The 18,598-nt window shown below is 43.0% G+C and overlaps 1 protein-coding gene across 1 annotated transcript; it reads left to right on the top strand.

The window, feature by feature from the left end:
* The first annotated feature begins 9,582 nt into the window (after window positions 1–9,582).
* LOC138784664 (vomeronasal type-2 receptor 26-like) lies at window positions 9,583–14,480 on the top strand. Its single transcript, XM_069960313.1, has 4 exons — window positions 9,583–10,155; window positions 12,034–12,261; window positions 13,361–13,484; window positions 13,567–14,480. Exons 1-4 carry the CDS (start codon window positions 9,583–9,585, stop codon window positions 14,478–14,480), a joined length of 1,839 nt encoding a protein of 612 aa, XP_069816414.1.
* Window positions 14,481–18,598: the final 4,118 nt, after the last annotated feature.

Genomic DNA, 18,598 nt, shown 5'->3' with positions numbered 1-18,598 from the left:
GCACACCAATAGTCAACATGGATGCCAGTTAAGGCCCAGCAGTAGCCAACATGGAGGCAAGGGCAGGCACACCAGTAGTCAACCTAGATGCCAGTTAAGGCCCAGCAGTAGTCAACATGGATGCCAGTTAAGGCTTAGCAGTAGCCAACATGGAGACAATGGCAGGCACATCAGTAGTCAACATGGATGTCAGTTAAGGCCCAGCAGTTGTCAACATGGATGCCAGTTAAGGCCCAGCAGTAGCCAACATAGAGGCAAGGACAGACACACCAGTAGTAAACATGGATGCCAGTTAAGGCCCAGCAGTAGCTAACATGGAGGCAAGGACAGGCACACCAATAGTCAACATGGATGCCAGTGAAAACTAAATGTTGTGTTAGGAGCATGTGGCAAAATGGCCGAAAGGGGTGGGATTACAGAGGGGCACTACCTCTTTTTGGCCACCAGATGTCGTGATTAACCACTCATAACTGGATGCACAATTCTAATACATGATAAATCAAACCATCATGTCTGTGTAAATAACCTATGATAGTAATGAATAATAGTGGATAGATGCCAAATTAATATACATTAAGATACATACATAACTGTGATGGCAATTATAATATAAATACATATAAATCTTAATAGCATGATGTACCTGACAATAAAGTGCAAAACATAAAATTAATATACTACTACCACTATATATACTCTATTCACTATTAAAAAGTGTGACAATTAAAGTGCCCGACATGACAATAGAAGCAACATTCACTCCGCGCTGCGTCGAGGAGGTATGAGGCATGCCCCGTTTATGGCACATGTTTTAAACCTAATAGTTACACACTTTTTAAAGTCTTCATCCTATTTACAAACTGTGCTGTCAATGGCTCGAAAGCTGTGTAACCATTTCAGCCATTCAAGTCTCTCTCACCACATCCTCCTCGACCTGCAGCGGAGGAATGGTCTTCCCAACCATTGTCTCATTTGCAATGTAGCCATGCGGTGGAACTCCACCCTCCACATGTTGGACCTGCTCTATGAGCAGAGGAAGGCCTTGACTCATTTCCTCTTGATGCAGATGGACACGGCGACTCCCCTGTGTAACCTGGAGCTCGGGCAGTGGCAGCTCATGCGTGACACCTGTCGCTTGCTTCGACCCTTTGAGGAGGCCACCTTTCTGGTCTGTGGGCAAGCCACAGGACTGAGCGCCATCATACCTATGCTTCATGTACTGGAGCTGATGCTGATGCGACTCAGTGGCAAGAGGGAAGAGGTCTTGCCACTGTCGCAGCCTGGGTCGCTGGAGAAAGGCTTGGCGGAGGAGGAGGGAGAGGAAGTTGAGGAGGAGGACCTGAACACACAGGAACTCTTAGGGGAGATGGGTGGACGAGAAGGAGATAAGCCTTACTGCAAGACCAGAGAGGGGCCAGAGGAGGATATGCAGGGCTATGAGGAGGATGGAGGAAGTACCCATTGGCAGTATGCTGTGGAGACGGAGGCAGGGGCTCCTTCCCACTCCCTGGTGAAAATGGCTAAGCGCATGTTGAAATGCTTTCGGGCTGACCCATGTTTGCAAAGGATTCGTCAACGGGACGAGTTCTGGCTGGCCACACTACTGGACCCACGGTATCGCAACAAGATGTGTAAATCCATTCACCATTCCCAACGGGAGGAAAAAATGAATTATTATAGAGAGGAGCTGGGTGCACAGTTAGTGGCAGCCTTTGGAACACGGCGCTCTCATTCACGCCATTACCACGAGGGCCACACCAGCAGCGCTGCCTCCTCCACATCCTCCTATAGCAGCTTGGGTGGCATGAGCAGCGGCACCAGTATGAGTCTGATGTCCATGATGCACACTTTCATGCAGCCACAGACCGGGGTAACAGGAGCACCTGCACAGCAGCAGTACATGGCGGCACACCTCAAACAGCAAGTCCAGGTGTTTTTGGACTCTACGTTGCCACCTAACATGCCGGAACCCCTGGACTACTGGGTGCGAAAATTAGATGTCTGGCCACAACTCGCTGAATTTGCTTTGGACATACTCTCCTGTCCGGCCAGCAGTGTGTCATCCGAGCGAGTTTTCAGCCAGCAGGTCATATTGTCAGTCCCAGTGGAACCAGATTGTCCTGTGATAGTGTGCAGCGTCTGAATTTCATCAAAATGAACGCCACATGGATAGATAAGGACTTTGTGACACCTGCTCCTGATACCACAGAGTAGGATTTGGTCTTGTTGTCACCAAGATGTAGGACCTTTTCTGCATCTTTTATGGCCTATATGTGAACTAGACCATACTGGTCATTCCAACATTCATGCTGCCCTTCTACCTCTCGCCTGTTCATGGACCTTATTATTCTGCTTCTGCTGCTCATGTCACCCCATTACAACTGCTACTCCTACCCTGGCCTCCATGTTGGCTACTGCTGGGCCTTCACTGGCCTCCATTATGGCTACTGCTGGGCCTTCACTGGCCTCCATATTGGCTACTGCTGTGCCTTCACTGGCCTCCATATTGGCTACTGCTGGGGCTTAACTTGCATCCATGTTGACTACTGCTGTGCTTGCCCTTGCCTCCATGTTGACTACTGCTGCTCCTGTACTGGCCTCCATGTATGCTACTGCTGCACCTGAACTGGCATCCATGTTGACTACTGCTCGGTCTTCACTGGCCTTCATATTGGCTACTGCTTGGCCTTAACTGACATCCATGTTGACTACTGCTGTGTGTGCCCTTGCCTCCATGTTGAATACTGCTGCTCCTGTACTGGCCTCCATGTTGGCTACTGCTGCTTCTGCCTGGCCTCCATGTTGGCTACTGCTGCTCCTGCCTGCCCTCCATGTTGGCTACTGCTGCTCTTGCCTGGCCTCCATGTTGGCTACCGCTGCTCCTGCCTGGTCTCCATGTTGACTACTGTTGCTTCGGCCAGTCTTCCATTTTGGCTACTGCTGATCCTGCCTTCCCTCCATGTTGGATACTGCTGATCCTGCCTGGCCTCCATGTTGGCTACTGCTGATCCTGCCTGGCCTCCATGTTGACTACTGCTGCTCCTGTACTGGCCTCAAATGACTATTGCTGGACCTCCACTGGCCTCCAATGACTACTGCTGCTCCTTCACTGTATTTGTGATCTTTTTCCTGCATAGACCCTGTAATGGTGAATTTCCTGCATAAACCCTGTAATGGTGAGTTTCCTGCATAGACCCTGTAATGGTGAGTTTCCTGCATAGACCCTGTAATGGTCAGTTTCCTGCATAGACCCTGTAATGGTAAATTTCCTGCATAAACCCTGTAATGGTGAGTTTCCTGCATAGACCCTGTAATAATGAATTTCCTGCATAGACCCTGTAATGGTGAATTTCCTGCATAGACCCTGTAATGGTAAACTTCCGGCATAGACCCTGTAATGGTGAATTTCCTTCATAGACCCTGTAATGGTGAATTTCCTGCATAGACCCTGTAATGGTGAGTTTCCTGCATAGACCCTGTAATAGTGAGTTTCATGCATATACCCTGTAATGGTGAATTTTCTGCATAGACCCTGTAATGGTGAGTTTCCTGCATATGCCCTGTAATGGTGAATTTCCTGCATAGACACTGTAATGGTGAATATTGAAGTCTAAAAAAAAATGACTTTGAGATATTAAAAAAGATAACGATGTTACTGACATGTAGAGCCCTAAATTAAACCAAATACGCTACCCCCGTATCATATAGATGCTTTAAACTATGAAATTCGAAGAAATCCGAAATTCGGTCGAACCGAACTTTCCAAAAAAATCCGGAAGTCTGGTCTAAACAAACTTTTGAAAAGTTCACTCATCTCTATTTCTATTCTGCTGACATTACAGGGGCACTGCAAACGCACCTGGTGCTCAGAAACTTCTTCAGAAAAATCTGCACTAAAAATGCAAATTGGCCCTCCTTCCCTTCTGAGCCACGCTGTGTGCCCATACAGTGGTTTATGCCCACGTATGAGGTACCACTGTACTCAGAAGAACATTACATATTTTGGGGTTAGTTTTCTCCCCTGTTCCTCGTAAAATTGAGAAATTGCAAACTAAGCAAACATATTATTGAAAAATTTCTTTTTTTATTTATTTATTTATTTATTTATTTATTTTTTTGCTGTCTTATTTTGAATACTTTCCTCTAATACCTGTGGTGTCAAAATGGTCACCACACCCCAAGATGAATTCCTAGAGGGGTACACTTTTCAAAATGGGATGACTTTTGTGTGGGATCTATTCTGCTGACACTACAGGGGCACTGCAAACGCACCTGGCGCTAAGAAACTTCTTCGCAAAAATCTACCCTCAAATTGCTGATTGGCGCTCCTTCCTTTCAGAGGCCTGCTGTTTGCCCATACAGTGGTTTATTCCCACGTATTGGGTACCATTGTACTCAGGAGAACCTGGGTTACATATTTTAGGGTGTGCTGTTGTCTTATTTTGAATACTTTCCTCTAATACCCGTGGGCTCAATATGCTCACCACACCCCAAGATTAATTCTTTGAGGGGTGCACTTTCCAAAAAGGGGTGACTTTTGGAGGGGTTCTATTCTGCACACATTACAGGGGCACTGCAAACGCACCTGGCGCTCAGAAACTTCTTCAGAAAAATCTGCACTGAAAATGCTAATTGGCGCTCCTTCCCTTCTGAGCCCTAATGTGTGCCCATACAGTGGTTAATGCCCACATATTGGGTACCTTTGTATTCAGGAGAACCTGCCTTACATATTTTGAGTTTTTCCCCCTATTTCTCGTGAAATTGAGAAATTTCTAACTAAACTAACAAATTATTGGAAAAATTCAATTCTTTCATTTTTTACTGTCTTATTTTGAATTCTTTCCTCTAATACCTGTGGGGTCAAAATGGACAGCACACCCCAAGATGAATTCTTTGAGGGGTTCACTTTCCAAAATGGGGTGACTTTTGTGTGGGTTCTATTCTGCTGACACCAAAGGGGCACTGCAAACGCACCTGGTGCTCAGAAACTTCTTCAGCAAAATCTGAACTGGAAATGCTAATTGGTGCTCCTTCCCTTCTGAGCCCGGCTGTGTGCCCATACAGTGGTTTATGCCCACATATGGGGTACCGTTGTACACAGGAGAACCTGAGTTACAAATTTTGGGTGCATTTTCTCTTATGTTTATTATGAAAATGAGAAACTTCAACCTTAACAAATATATTATTGAAATATTTCTATTTTTAATTTTTTTACGGCCTAATTGTAAATACTTTCCTCCAGCCCCATTTTTTTTTATTTTTCCTGATATTTTGATGTTTTTCACAAAAAAACACACAAGACAGTGAACGAATTTTGCCGCTACCATAAAGTACCATATGTTACGAAAAAAAAAATCTCAGAATCGCTAGCATATGTTAAAGCATAAAGTAGCATAAAGTGAGACAGGTCAGATTTTGAAAAATGAGCCTGGTCATTAAAGCGACTCTGTACCCACAATTTGTCCCCCCCAAACCACTTGTACCTTCGGATAGCTGCTTTTAATCCAAGATCTGTCCTGGGGTCCGTTCGGCAGGGGATGCAGTTATTGTCATAAAAACAACTTTTAATCCGGCAGCGCTGTGTCTAACGGACCGGGCTTACATTTGTATATGCATTAGGCTGGCACCATCTCTCCGTCGTTCCTCCCCGCCCTCCTCATCATTAGGAATGATCAGGAACATTTACTGCTGTTTGAGCTTTGCACAGGTGAATTAACGATCCAGCCCATGTTTATTATACACACAGGTGAGGAAAAGGAGACAATCTGCTGGAGCATCCCTAATAATGAGGAGGGTGGGGAGGAAGGACAGAGAGGTGGTGCAAGGCTAATGTATATTCAAATGTAAGCCCCGGCCGTTAGACACAGCGCTGCAGGATTAAAAATTGTTTTTATGACAATAACTGCATCACCTGCCGAACGGACCCCAGGACAGATCTTGGATTAAAAGCAGCTATCTGAAGGTACAAGTGGTTTGGGGGGTCAGATTGTGGGTACAGAGTCATTTTAAGGCCCAAATAGGCTTGGTCCCTAAGGGGTTACAGATCGCAAAATGGGACTTTGACTTTGATTGAATAGAATTTGATTCAGATTCAAAGGCTGATTTGAACAGTCCCTGCTACTGTATAATGAGCTACTGGGAATACATTGTATGACTTTACTGTTATTTTAACAAATCTCTGTGGCTTGAGGAAATATGACTGGCTCTCATCTGCTTAAGTCGGAGAAGCCCAGGACCACCACCATTTCAAGATCTACATGCCCATACTCACTAGTCTCCAGACCTAGCCATAGGTTTCTTGTACTCTGACCTGTATTATAAATGGTAGCTTAGTATAATGAGAGTCCTGTTTGCTTGGTCCCATATGACCAGTAGGGTGGTCTGTGTATCTATTTATACTATCTATACTATCTATTTATAGTTTTTATACTGTTTATACCTGGGGAATTTAGTTGAGCTTCTAGGCAACAAGTATAAGCCCATCAGTGTTGCATGAGCTTTGGGATGGCAGTAGGCATGTGGTTCACAGCCCGTCAGTACATAAGAGCCAGTGATGTGGCGTGCCCCTCCACTTAAAAATTTAAAATCTATTTAGAAATTTGTGTAAACAAAGTAAAATCATCTAAAAAAAAAAAAAAAAAAACACTCTTTGTAGTGCACATTCCTGCACTAACATTATATTTTTGAATAATTGGAGAAAGATTTTTCAGTACAACCCAATGTTCAAAAGCAGGAACTCTTAAAAGACTAAATGCCCTTCTTCTATCAAAACCAAATTCATATTTTTGGAAAAATTCTAAGCAAAATCAGTTAAAAAAAAATCACAATAATAATTCTCGCTGATCAATGATGATCTTGAATTTTCCAACAGATTAGTTTCTTTGCCACAAGTTTTATCCTAAGCAACCGTATCCAGTTCCGATCATTTTTTAGAACAGTCCCCAGTGATGCCTTCCAGTCTCGGGGTCTAGCACAGCTGGTGTTGCACTTCAGATGGACCTGGATTGGTTTGGTAACCATCGATAATGATTATGGGCAGCAGGCTCTCCAATTGGTCAAGAGGGATATACTAAACGCTGGCGCCTGTGTGGCTTTTACAGAGATGATAATGTCCAGTCGGCAAGATCGAAATGCTCCTCATATTGCTCGGGTGGTTAAAAGCTCGACAGTCACAGCGGTGGTCATCTTCTCTTATGATATAGACCTAAGCTTTGTACTAGATGAGATGCTGAGGCAGAATGTCACAGGAAAAGTATGGATTGCCACTGAAGCTTGGTCTACATCACCTTTCTTGTCAGTTAGTAAATATTCAAGACTTCTTCTCGGAACAATTGGTTTTGCCCTCCATAGTGGAATCATACAAGGATTTGGAGATTTCCTCAACAAGATCAATCCATCCATGTCTGTGGGAAACCAATACATAAAAATATTCTGGGAACAGGTTTTCAGCTGCAAATTTCAAGCATCCACTGAAGTCCTATCAAATTCATCAATAAAAGAATGTACAGGCCAAGAGAGTCTTGAGGGAATCCAGAACAATTTCAACGATGTCTCTAGTCTTAGGGCACCATACAATGTCTATCTAGCAGTTCATGCAGTGGCAAAAGCTCTGAGTGATTTGGGTAAATGCAAGAAAGGAGATGGACCATTCCCCAATGGAACATGTGCTGATATTGAGGACTTTAGACCTTGGCAGGTTAGTGTAAGCTCAGTGAAACAATTTTGACAATGTTCTTTCAAACATATAAAAGTTCTCTACATGCATGTCATTTCAGAGATCACAGATTGCAAAAAAGGTATAGATCCCTAAATTGAAACTTATTTCTAACAGACATTCATAATTTATAATGAAGATATGAAATGTATGTCTTAATAAAAAAATAGAAACATAGAAGATTGTCGGCAGAAAAAGACCACTGGGTCCATCTAGTCTGCCCTTTTAGTATTTTCTTTCTTATTATCTTAGGATAGATATATGTCTATCCCAGGCGTGTTTAAATTCTGTTATTGTAGATTTACCAACCACCTCTGCTGGAAGTTTGTTTCAGGTATCTACTACTCTTTCAGTAAAATAATATTTTCCCACATTGCTTCTGATCTTTCCCCCAACTAATCTCTCACTGTGTCCTCTTGTTCTTGAGCTCAGTTCTTTTAGTAATAACACCTCCCTCCTGAACCTTATTTAGTCCTTTAACATACTTAAAGGTTTCAATCATGTCCCCCCTTTCACTTCTTTCCTCCAGACTATACAGATTCACATCCTTAAGTCTTTCCTGATATGGTTTATGCCTCACACCCTCCACCATTTTTGTAGCCCGTCTTTGGACCTGTTCTATTTTATTAATGTCCTTTTTTAGATGAGTTCTCCAGAACTGGACACAGTATTCCAGATGTGGCCTTACCAGAGCTCTATACAGCGGGATCACACAGACCATACTACCTTAACTCCTTCCTTCGTGCACACTCTTTATATGATATCTGGAGGCTCCATCATGCGGGGGATCGAGATTACAGCTATTACTCCCCACGTAGACTATCCTACTCCAGAAAAGACCACGTTTTAGTGTCTAAACCCCTTATAGACATAACTCAGTCGTCCTCGATAGGGCTCATTAAATAGTCCAACCATGCCCCAGTAATGATCTCGGTGGAGGTACAACACCCCAAAACAAACAACTTTGTCTGGAGAGCGAACTCAGCAGTACTGGCTGACCCCCAGAGTGCCCAAATATTAGAATCCGCCCTGACTGACTACTTCACCCTTAATCATAATGAGGAAGTAGGACCCTATGGAATGCCCACAAGGCAGTTCTGAGGGGAGAGTTCATTAAATGGGCTCCCGCCTCAAGAAGAAAAGAGAGGCAGACATTCTGACTTCCACCCAAAACAAAGAACACCTGGAAAACCTAAACAAATCCTCCCCCTCCTTTGCTACCTCCTCTTCCCTTTACAAGGAGCGCCTCCACCTCAGAAACCTTCTGCTGTACAAATACGAACACGCATTACAAAGATCTAAATTCACCTACTATGCCCATGACAATAAATCAGGTAAACTCCTAGCTAGAAAGGTCAAAACTGCTCTCCAAAAAACAACTATCCCCTTAATACATCACCCCACAACAAAACAGCCTATCCTACCCCCAAGAGGGATAGCTAATGCATTTAAGGACTACTACAGTTCTCTTTACAACTTGAAAGACGACAGCAACACCCCTTAACCCACCCAGACACAACCGTATACACCTTCCCCGACTAACTTCCCAACAACTAGAACTATTAAATTCCCCAACCCAGCCTTTAGAAATTATGCGCAGAGTAAAGTCCATGCCCCTACACAAAGCCCCAGGACCTGACAGCCTGATCAATACCTACTACAAAAAATTCATGAACCTCCTCTCCCCTTACTTACTTAGAGTATTTAATTAAGCCAAGTCCACCGGATCATTCCCGCCAGAAATGCTAGACGCACTGATCACCACTATCCCAAAACCAGGCAAACCCATGGATCAAACCTCCAACTTCCAGCCCATCTCCCTACTAAACGGAGATGTAAAAATCTAGGCCAAAATCTTAGCAACCCGAATGACCCACATACTACCTGATCTAGTCCTAAATGACCAAGTGGGCTTCATCAATGGTCGCCAAGCCCCAGACAATACCTGCAGACTCATATCCATCCTGCAATATTGTGAATGTCGGAATGTAACAGCTACTTTCTTAACACTAGATGCTGAGAAAGCATTCAACAGGGTAAACTGGTCCTATGCCTTTCCTGCTCTATCCAAATACGGATTAGAAGGAGCCATTGTCTCCAGTATCAAAGCTCTATATTCTAATCCCACAGCCAAAGTTTTTGCCAAAGGGACGATATCTGACCAGTTTACCCTGTCGAATGGGACCAGGCAGGGATGCTCGTTCTCACCTATATTCTTTGTTCTTGCAATAGAACCTCTGGCAGAGGCCATTAGATGTCAGCCCAACATCGCTGGAATAACCATAGCTCAAACAACCCATAAAACAGCACTTATCTTGATGACCACTAATCCGCTTGACTCTTTAGCTATGACCTTCCAAGTCCTAGCAGATTTCGGCAACATTTCCTACTATAAAATTAACAACCTCAAACCCAAATACTCCCAGTTAACATTACACCAGGTGACCTAGACAAACTTAAACTACAATACCCCCTTGACTGGCAACTTAAACATATCACTTAGGGATAAACCTGACATTCCCCACCTTGCTAATGTACGAAACCAACTTCCCACCCCTCTTGGACACATTTCGCAAAGAAATCACTAGCTACAAGTTTTTCATTTCATGGTTAAGACTTACTGCCACGTTTAAAATGCTGCTATTACCCCGCTTACTGTACCTATTCCGAACAATCCCTATCCTGCTCCCCCTCTCCTTCTTCAATAAAATCACCTCACTGTTCTCCAAATTCATATGGAATGGGATAAATCCCAGATTAACGCAAAACATTGGGACTACCTAATATACGGGACTACCACTGGGCTGCCTTATTAGCCCCCCTGAAACATTGGTGGCAAATGTCCCAGGACAAACAATGGGTACATCTAGAGAGCTACATTGAATCGACATGTTCCCTCCGCCTGAGACTGCTCCAGGCCCTAGGTAGACTCCCACTTACCCCACCGCTGCTCCACACAACAAAGTCGGCAGATAAGGCGTGGTCAGTGTTCACCCACTCCACTAAATCACTACCAAACCAATCCAAGGTAGCAATCCCAATCCGCCTGCTTGAAACGATGATTCCCAACTTGGACCTATTTATGTGGGAACTGAAGGGGATAACCCAGATTGCACTCTTATTCACCCCCTCTAATACCTTATTGTTCCAACACTTAGTAGACGAGTATGACATCCCTTATAGGGAATTCTACAAATTTCACCAAATCACAAACCTGCTCAGGACTCACCCCCTCCTACACCTTGAGCTTGAAAGCTCCTCTCTTAGGTTTCTTACTGAATCCACGGGGAAATTGAGGGGCATCACTCTGTTCTACAATCTGTTAGCCGACAAGTAAACCTTTGTCAAACCTCCGGTGTTTGTTAAATGGGAACAGGAACTCCAAAGCCCGCTCCCTTCATGCTGTTCACAAATCCATCCGCTGTGTGACCCACCAAGAGGCCATAATTAAAACACTTTACAGATGGTACTACTACCCCACGAGACTACACACCATACCAGCTCGCAACTCTGCTGGTGGAACTGCGGCCAGAATGGTACACTGTCACACATCTTATGGCACTGCCCACATATTCAACCCCTGTGGTCAGCTGTCTTCCACATAATCAAACAGGTTACTGGCCAGACACTTTCAGGAACTCCGGCATCTGCCTTATTGCTGATTGACATTCACACCCTCTATCCATTAGTGATAACTGTGGTAAAGCATATTCTTATGGCCGCTAAACTAACGATCACCCGGCATTGGAAAACACCAGACACACCTCATATCACTGAAGTTCTTTACTTATGTGACTCTATCTTACACAATGAATGCATGTATGCCAACCTCACCCACTCTTACCCGCAATACGAAATCAAATGGTCCTGTTGGCAGACAAGCAAGTTTCACTCCAAGATTTAGCCCCACTCACTCTGCCCTTAGCTTTGACCCATCAGTTACTTTCTGTACAAGCCCTGGCCTAAATGGTTGTCCCTTAATCAGACTGTGCTGTTAGTTACTCTATTAGTTGTAATGTGATTATCTGTATTAACTGGTTCTACGTTAACCCTTTGTATGCTTACTTGCACTCGCCAGTGTTTCTACTCTGACTATGTTTGTATTACTTTGTATCTGTATAAAAATTTTGGAAAACCAATAACATTTTTGGAATTAAAAAAAAATAAAAAAAATAAACAAAAATAAATTCATAAGTATTATGGAAAAAATAAGGCAAAAATGTATATATTAACCAAAAGAAAAGAAATGTTATGTCTGGTCATGATGTAACACTGTCCCAAACTATCTGATGATCAATGATTATATAATTTCCACACAGCTGCTGTACTACATGAAGAGGTTACGTCTTAACATGTCTGATGGTAGACAACTCTTTTTTGATGAGAACGGAGATCCACCTGCTGTGTATGACATAGTGAACTGGCAGCTGAGCCCTGAAGGAAAACTCCGACAAGTCAAAGTGGGCAGCTATGATACCAGTATAACCAGTGGGGATGTCTTCACTATTAATACTAGTTACATACAGTGGGGAACTGGAGACCACAGGGTGAGTTGTATGGAAATTTCTTAGAGATTAGAGATTAAATTGTTGAACACTTTCACCATGGAATAGGGATTGTTGAAATATCCAAATTACGGCTCTAGCCATAAAAAATTAAAGGGATCTGTTAGGAATTTGCACTAATCCTGGTGTGAACTGGGCCTTTTTTTGCCTTTTGTTTGACACACCTGCATTTCTTTCAGTCTCCTGGCAGTGCAAGGGTTACACTGCTCACTACTGGCTTTGATTGTTGCAGCTGAGCAGTGTTCTTTGACTGACAGTTTCCTCTGCCTCTCTGGAGCCTGGGTGATCAGAGCACCGGTCCAATGAGGATCCGGACTGGGCTCTTGGTCAGCATAAAACAGAGCTGAGGCAGAGTCCCAGCGCTGGCTATTTAGGATAACTCCTGGTCCCAGCTTCCCTGTCTGCTCCTGCGATCCCCGTTCCTAATTCCCTCTGTTTGCTTGACTTGTTACCTGATCTCCTGCCTGACTTTTTGACTATCTGACTGACTGCTGATTTTGTACCACGTTGTCTGTTTAGTTCTGACTTGGCTTGTTCACTATCCTTTACTGTGTTTGTGTGTCTGTCCTGTTTAGTGTCCCACACATACAGTGCAGGGAACGTCTTGTCCACGGCCGACTAGGACCGACTGAGGCAAGTAGTTAGGGACCGTGGGTGGGTTCCGACTCAGGGCCCACTGTCTTGTTGTGTCCGTACCTCCCTGTCCTGACAGGATCCTTGCAATATGTCATGATTGTTAAGTGTTGCACACTTCCACAAATTTTAAGTAGTTTCCAATTTGCATAACCTGCATTGTCACATTTTTCATATCTTCTCAATTAGGTGTAATCACCCTTTCCATCCAATCTATAAAAACCCTACTAGTGTTAGTGTGTACGAGAGTACTAATGATGTCTGCAGGCCAGATAATGTCTCCATTCTAGGTTGGATGATCAATAGGGTGAGAATCCAGGACAGGAAGATCTAACATCTTGCTATAGTAAAGAAACATTATAAGTTCAAGAGACTGACACTTGATTTTACTTTTTGTAGCTATTACTAGCTAATTATTTAAAAATATTCTTCCACAATTTTTTTTCAGGTCCCTGTGTCAGTTTGTAGCCCCAGTTGTCCACCAGGCTTCAGGCAAGCAGTCATAAGCGGTGAACCTCTGTGCTGTTTTCAATGCATCCCTTGTTCTTATGGAGAGATAGCCAACCACACAGGTAGGATGTCTTCCTTTTTTAGTTCATTGGGAAATTCTTTCTGGAACACAGTTTTAACCATTTCAAAACTTTTTTTTTTAAGATTCACTACAATGTACAACATGCCCGTGGGATATGTGGCCAAATCCAACCAAAGATCATTGTATTCCCAAGACCGAAGAATTTCTTTCACATGAAGATCCTCTAGGGACCACCTTAATGGCTATTGGCATCTCCTCATCACTGGTTCCTGTGGCGATCTTTGCACTTTTTATTTGCTACAGAACAACCCCCATTGTTCGGGCCAATAACTACTTCTTAAGTTGTCTTCTCTTGGTGTCATTATCGCTATGTTTTCTCTGCTCTTTAGTCTTTATTGGTTATCCTCAGTATGAGATGTGTCTTTTAAGACAAGTGACTTTTGGTATTGTATTTGCACTTTGTGTCTCTTGCATCTTAGCTAAAACCATTATGGTAGTTATAGCATTTAAGGCTACAAGGCCTGGTAGTCAACTAAGACATTGGACTAGACCACATATATCATATCTCATCGTCACCACATGTATCCTCATTCAGATCTTTCTTTGTATTATGTGGTTGACATTCTCTCCTCCTTTCCTAGAATATAAATCAGAAAGTAATTCGGGAGTACTGATTATTCAGTGTAATGAAGGGTCACCATTGGCTTTTTGGTCTATGCTTGGCTACCTTGGTCTTCTGGCCTCCATCAGCTTCATTGTGGCTTTCTTGGCCAGGAGACTTCCAGACAGCTTCAATGAGGCCAAGTTCATCACCTTCAGCATGCTGGCCTTCCTGAGTGTCTGGATGTCCTACATTCCTGCATCCCTCAGTTCCCGCGGAGAATATATGGTGGCCATGGAGATCTTTGCGATCCAATCATCAACCTGGAGTCTGGTTATTTGCATGTTCCTTCCAAAATGTTTCATTATTGTATTCAGACCCGACATGAACTCAAGGGAGAAACTGATGGCAAAACAGAAAAATCTGAGTAATTGACACTTAGACATTTTCTCATTTCTACGTCTCATTTCATTATTTTTTAAGTTGTATAAAAAAAATGGTATTTTTAAACTGAAGATCTTTGCTTAAAAAAAAAAAAATAGTGGACTTGCCAGCTGCAATTCCTATTCCAAACTGCTAACGCTGTAAGGCTATGTTTACACTACGTATATGTCCGGCCGTAGTTCGTACGCAGCCGGACATGTGCGGCTGAAACTACGGCCGTGTGAAAAATAGACATGCGGCCAGATTGCGAACATACGCCCATAGTACAGTTATGCTTCCCTAGCTTGTTTCGTAGCGATCTGAAACAGGTCATTTACTTGGAAATTTTTGTCTAGCCTAATAAAACACACAGAACCTTTTGGATCTAAAAATCAAGTTCAATTTGGTTGAAATAAGTACTCTGTATGGGACCGCATTGAAATCCATGGCCGTGAGTTGGAACAGTTCCGTCCTCAAACAATGGTCTTGTTCATTTATACGATCCGGCCGTAGGCTCATACGTAGTGTGCATTGTGCGGCCGTATATCATATTCTTTCAAGCAAACGCATCAACCTCAAAACTACGGGCGTATATTCGTTCGTACTACGGCCGGAAATAAAAGTAGTGTGAACATAGCCTTAAGCTATTAGAAAAGCGTTCCAAATTTTTTTTGCATTTGTCCTCCTGCTGCACGCATGTAAGTATATGCACCACAGCCCTCAGCATATCAGGGGCTTGGAAATGCACCTTTGACTCTTTGTACTTTAGAAATAAAACATTTTTCTACATTATGGAAGTACAGACAGTTGTATGAAAGGTACCATGTGTCTCCTTCTCCTAACAGCCTTGTCTAGCAGTCTTAGCAGTTTGAACCCTAGATTGCAACTGAAAGATTCACATTAAAAAACAGACCATTAAATATAATTTTAAAGAGCAGATTGCTCTGTTCTTATTAACCCTCATAAGTCAAGTCCTGTCCATCATAGCAGAACAGCTGTCCTTGAGAAAATTTTAAGGTTAAAAAGAGAAAAATAAAAATAAAAAAAAATTACAGGAAGGCAGGGGATGGGGGAACATGTGAAAGAGAGTATAGTTACCCATCCCAGTGCTGCAGTCACTGAGTGGCTGAACGCATAAGCCATCGGCGGAAGCCCGCTGATACAGCTGGAGGAGCCTGGCACGTGACATACCCGGATGCTGGTGAAAAATGATATTCATTGGCTTTTAAAGAGACCTGAGAGCGACGCTATGGGGACAGGTAAGTATACTTTCTATATTATATTCCTGCACCCCCTTGCCTGCCTGTGTGATTTATTTTATTTTTTTTTTCAGTTTCACATTCAACTAAATAAAGAGTACAACAGCAGTATGATTTTCCTCATTTTATATTATTCTGTAATAATAAAATCCCTGGTAACCCAGCTTTTAGCACTGTTGCCCTACAGCACTGGTGTCCTGGGTTCAAATCTCACCAAAGATAACATGTACAAGGTGTTTATATGTTCTCTCTATGTTTGAGTGGGTTTCCACTGGGTACCCTGGTTTCCTCTTACACTTCAAAACATACAGATAGGTGAATTTGAAATGTAGAGCCCCAGTGGGGATAGGGACTGATTGCTATACAGTGCTACGGATTATAAATAAAGGAATTATTATTATTATTATTATTATTATTATTATTATTTTTCTCTTCCGACATGTTTCTCCATGATGTGGGTCACTGTTCATCAGGGAAGAAACAATCTGACTTTGTATAGTCAGGAAAGAACCGACAGCGAAGGAAAGTCTGAGAGAAGATATATTATCTCTATAAACCCAACAATGTCTTTATGGCTACATATTACCTAAAAAAAAAAGGATGTAATATATAAGCGCTTGGAATAAATGTGGACCAGTGGCAAGTTACTGAGCACACCCGAGAAATAAGCCACGTTTATCGATGAAAATAAGGTTATGGAGGGGCAGTAAAGTAGTCACCTATAGCCTCTGAAAATGAAAAACTGGAATCTTATTTGTTGCTGTGAGGAATTGCTCCACTGCTTCTGGGATTTTGCAATGTTTTTGCAAGATGCAAAACATCTTGTATTATACAGAGTGGGTAAAAAGTCTCTGGACACACTTTTATGAAAAAGGAAATGGAAAGGAAATTTACATCCTATAACAAGTACTAGGTAACATACAAAGTAACATAGTTAATAAGGGGGAAAAATATAAGAGTCCATCAAGTTCAACCTACAGAAACCTTAGTGTGTTGATCCAGAGGAAGGCGAAATCCCCTATGAGACAGAAGTCAATTGCCCCATGACAGGGAGATAATTCTTTCCCGACTCCAATGACAATCAGAATAATCCCTGGATCAGCGACCTATCACATGTAATCTAATGTCCATAACTTGTAATATTATATTTATCCAGAAAAGCATCCAGGCCTTTTTTGTACTTATATAATGAATCGACCATGACGACATCATGTGGCAGAGAGTTTATAGTCTCACTGCACGTACAGTAAAGAATCTGCATCTGTGCTGATGTTGAAATCTTCTTTCCTCTAGGCATAGAGGATGCCCCCTTGTCATGGTTACAGACCTAGGAGTAAAAAGACCACTACAAAGATCTCTGTACTGTCCATTCATATATTTGTACAATGGGATCAGATCGCCCCTAAGACGTCTTTTTTCTAGACTAAATAGCCCCAAGCTTGATAACCTGTCTTGGTACAGTAACCCACCCATTCCCTTTAAGGGAACCAATCACGCTAAAAATGGCCATAAAGCTAAGGAAACGTGCTGGTACATCACCCAGCACGCTACCCAAACATACCCTTGTAGCCTGGTTCCCATGTACATATAAACTGCAAACTTAGTTTAGTTATCTCCCGCGCTGTATACCAGCTAAGTAGTCATCTGAGCGTGTGGCTGGGTCAGCTAGTCATGGTCCTGGGCGGGTTCTGGCGCTGTAATCATGCCGCTATGAGCGTGTTGGAAATCACTGCATGCTGACGTCACCCGGGGGCCATCATTGCATGTCGGCCGCGCTGATACCACACAAGCGCAGTACAGCGGGAGAAGTCACTGCTGTACTACGCCACGCAGATGCAGTACAGCAGCGTCTTCTCCCACTCTACTGCGCATGCGCAGCATAGTAAAGACGTTAGTGTGGCCGACCTGCAATGCCAGCCCCCAGGTGGAGTCAGCATGCAGCGCTTGGACACACTCCCAGAGCGGCCATGACTCTGGTTGCCCTCCTCTGCACCCTCTCCAGTTCAGCTGTGTCCTTCTTATATACCGGTGCCGGTGCTGTACACAGTATATACCATGTGTGGGCTGATCATGGATTTATAAAGAGGCAAAATTATGTTCTAATCTTTAGCATCTCGGCCTCCTTTGATGCATCCCATTATTTTATTAGCCTAATTTATGCTTTGCACCGATCACACCGAAGTGTGAGATGGAGGAAGATGATCACCTATAATGTCCTTTACCACATTCTGGAAGGGTGACACGGCAGTGCAGGGAAGTGGCTGTCAGTGTCTGGGTATCAGGTAGTTATAGTATGTGTATGTGTGTATGTATGTTAGTGCATGATATAAAGTGGGGCTCCACATTGTACTTTGAATACTATAAAATATCTGAATGTTCAGTTAAATATAATTTCTTAAACCTCTTATTATATAAATTTAGTTGTTCTTTGACCATAAGAAAAATCCACTTACTACATTATGAAGTAAGGTCGTCCCCCGGGTCACAGCCGATTGTCTCATTATATCATTATATATCATTATGTATTTCTCGTATATTCTGAAGATGATGATATCCGCGCCGGGACTGAGCATCTTTATACAGGAAATCACTAAATTACGGATATAAATCCCAGTGTGAACAAGAACCTCTTATATAAAGTGAGTATACGGGAATACCAGAGAAAACTTGGAGACATATATGAGGTGAGTGGTGTATAACACGTAGGTCTGATAATATGATGCTTAGGGAGAGGGTACTTCTGCGAAGGTGTATCCAGGAGTCTATTTCCAGAGCTGTCTATCTAATCCATCATGGGTTATACTAAGTTGTTGTTAGTGTTAGTGTTTCGAAGCCTAAGACATTATTGCCTTATGAGCTGGTGTATCTAAG

Source organism: Dendropsophus ebraccatus, chromosome 1 (genome assembly GCF_027789765.1).
Source record: "Dendropsophus ebraccatus isolate aDenEbr1 chromosome 1, aDenEbr1.pat, whole genome shotgun sequence".
NCBI lineage: Eukaryota > Metazoa > Chordata > Amphibia > Anura > Hylidae > Dendropsophus > Dendropsophus ebraccatus.
The sequence above is the reverse complement of the archived record's forward strand: the minus strand, read 5'-3'. Positions and strand labels throughout refer to the sequence as shown.

Bases quoted from the DNA above. Each gene is read 5' to 3' on its own strand.
- LOC138784664 (XM_069960313.1), top strand. From the start codon at position 9,583: ATGACCCACATACTACCTGATCTAGTCCTAAATGACCAAGTGGGCTTC. The intron at 12,262-13,360 runs GTGAGTTGTATG...ATTTTTTTTCAG, and splicing joins GGGGAACTGGAGACCACAGG to GTCCCTGTGTCAGTTTGTAG. The intron at 13,485-13,566 runs GTAGGATGTCTT...TTTTTTTTTAAG, and splicing joins AGAGATAGCCAACCACACAG to ATTCACTACAATGTACAACA.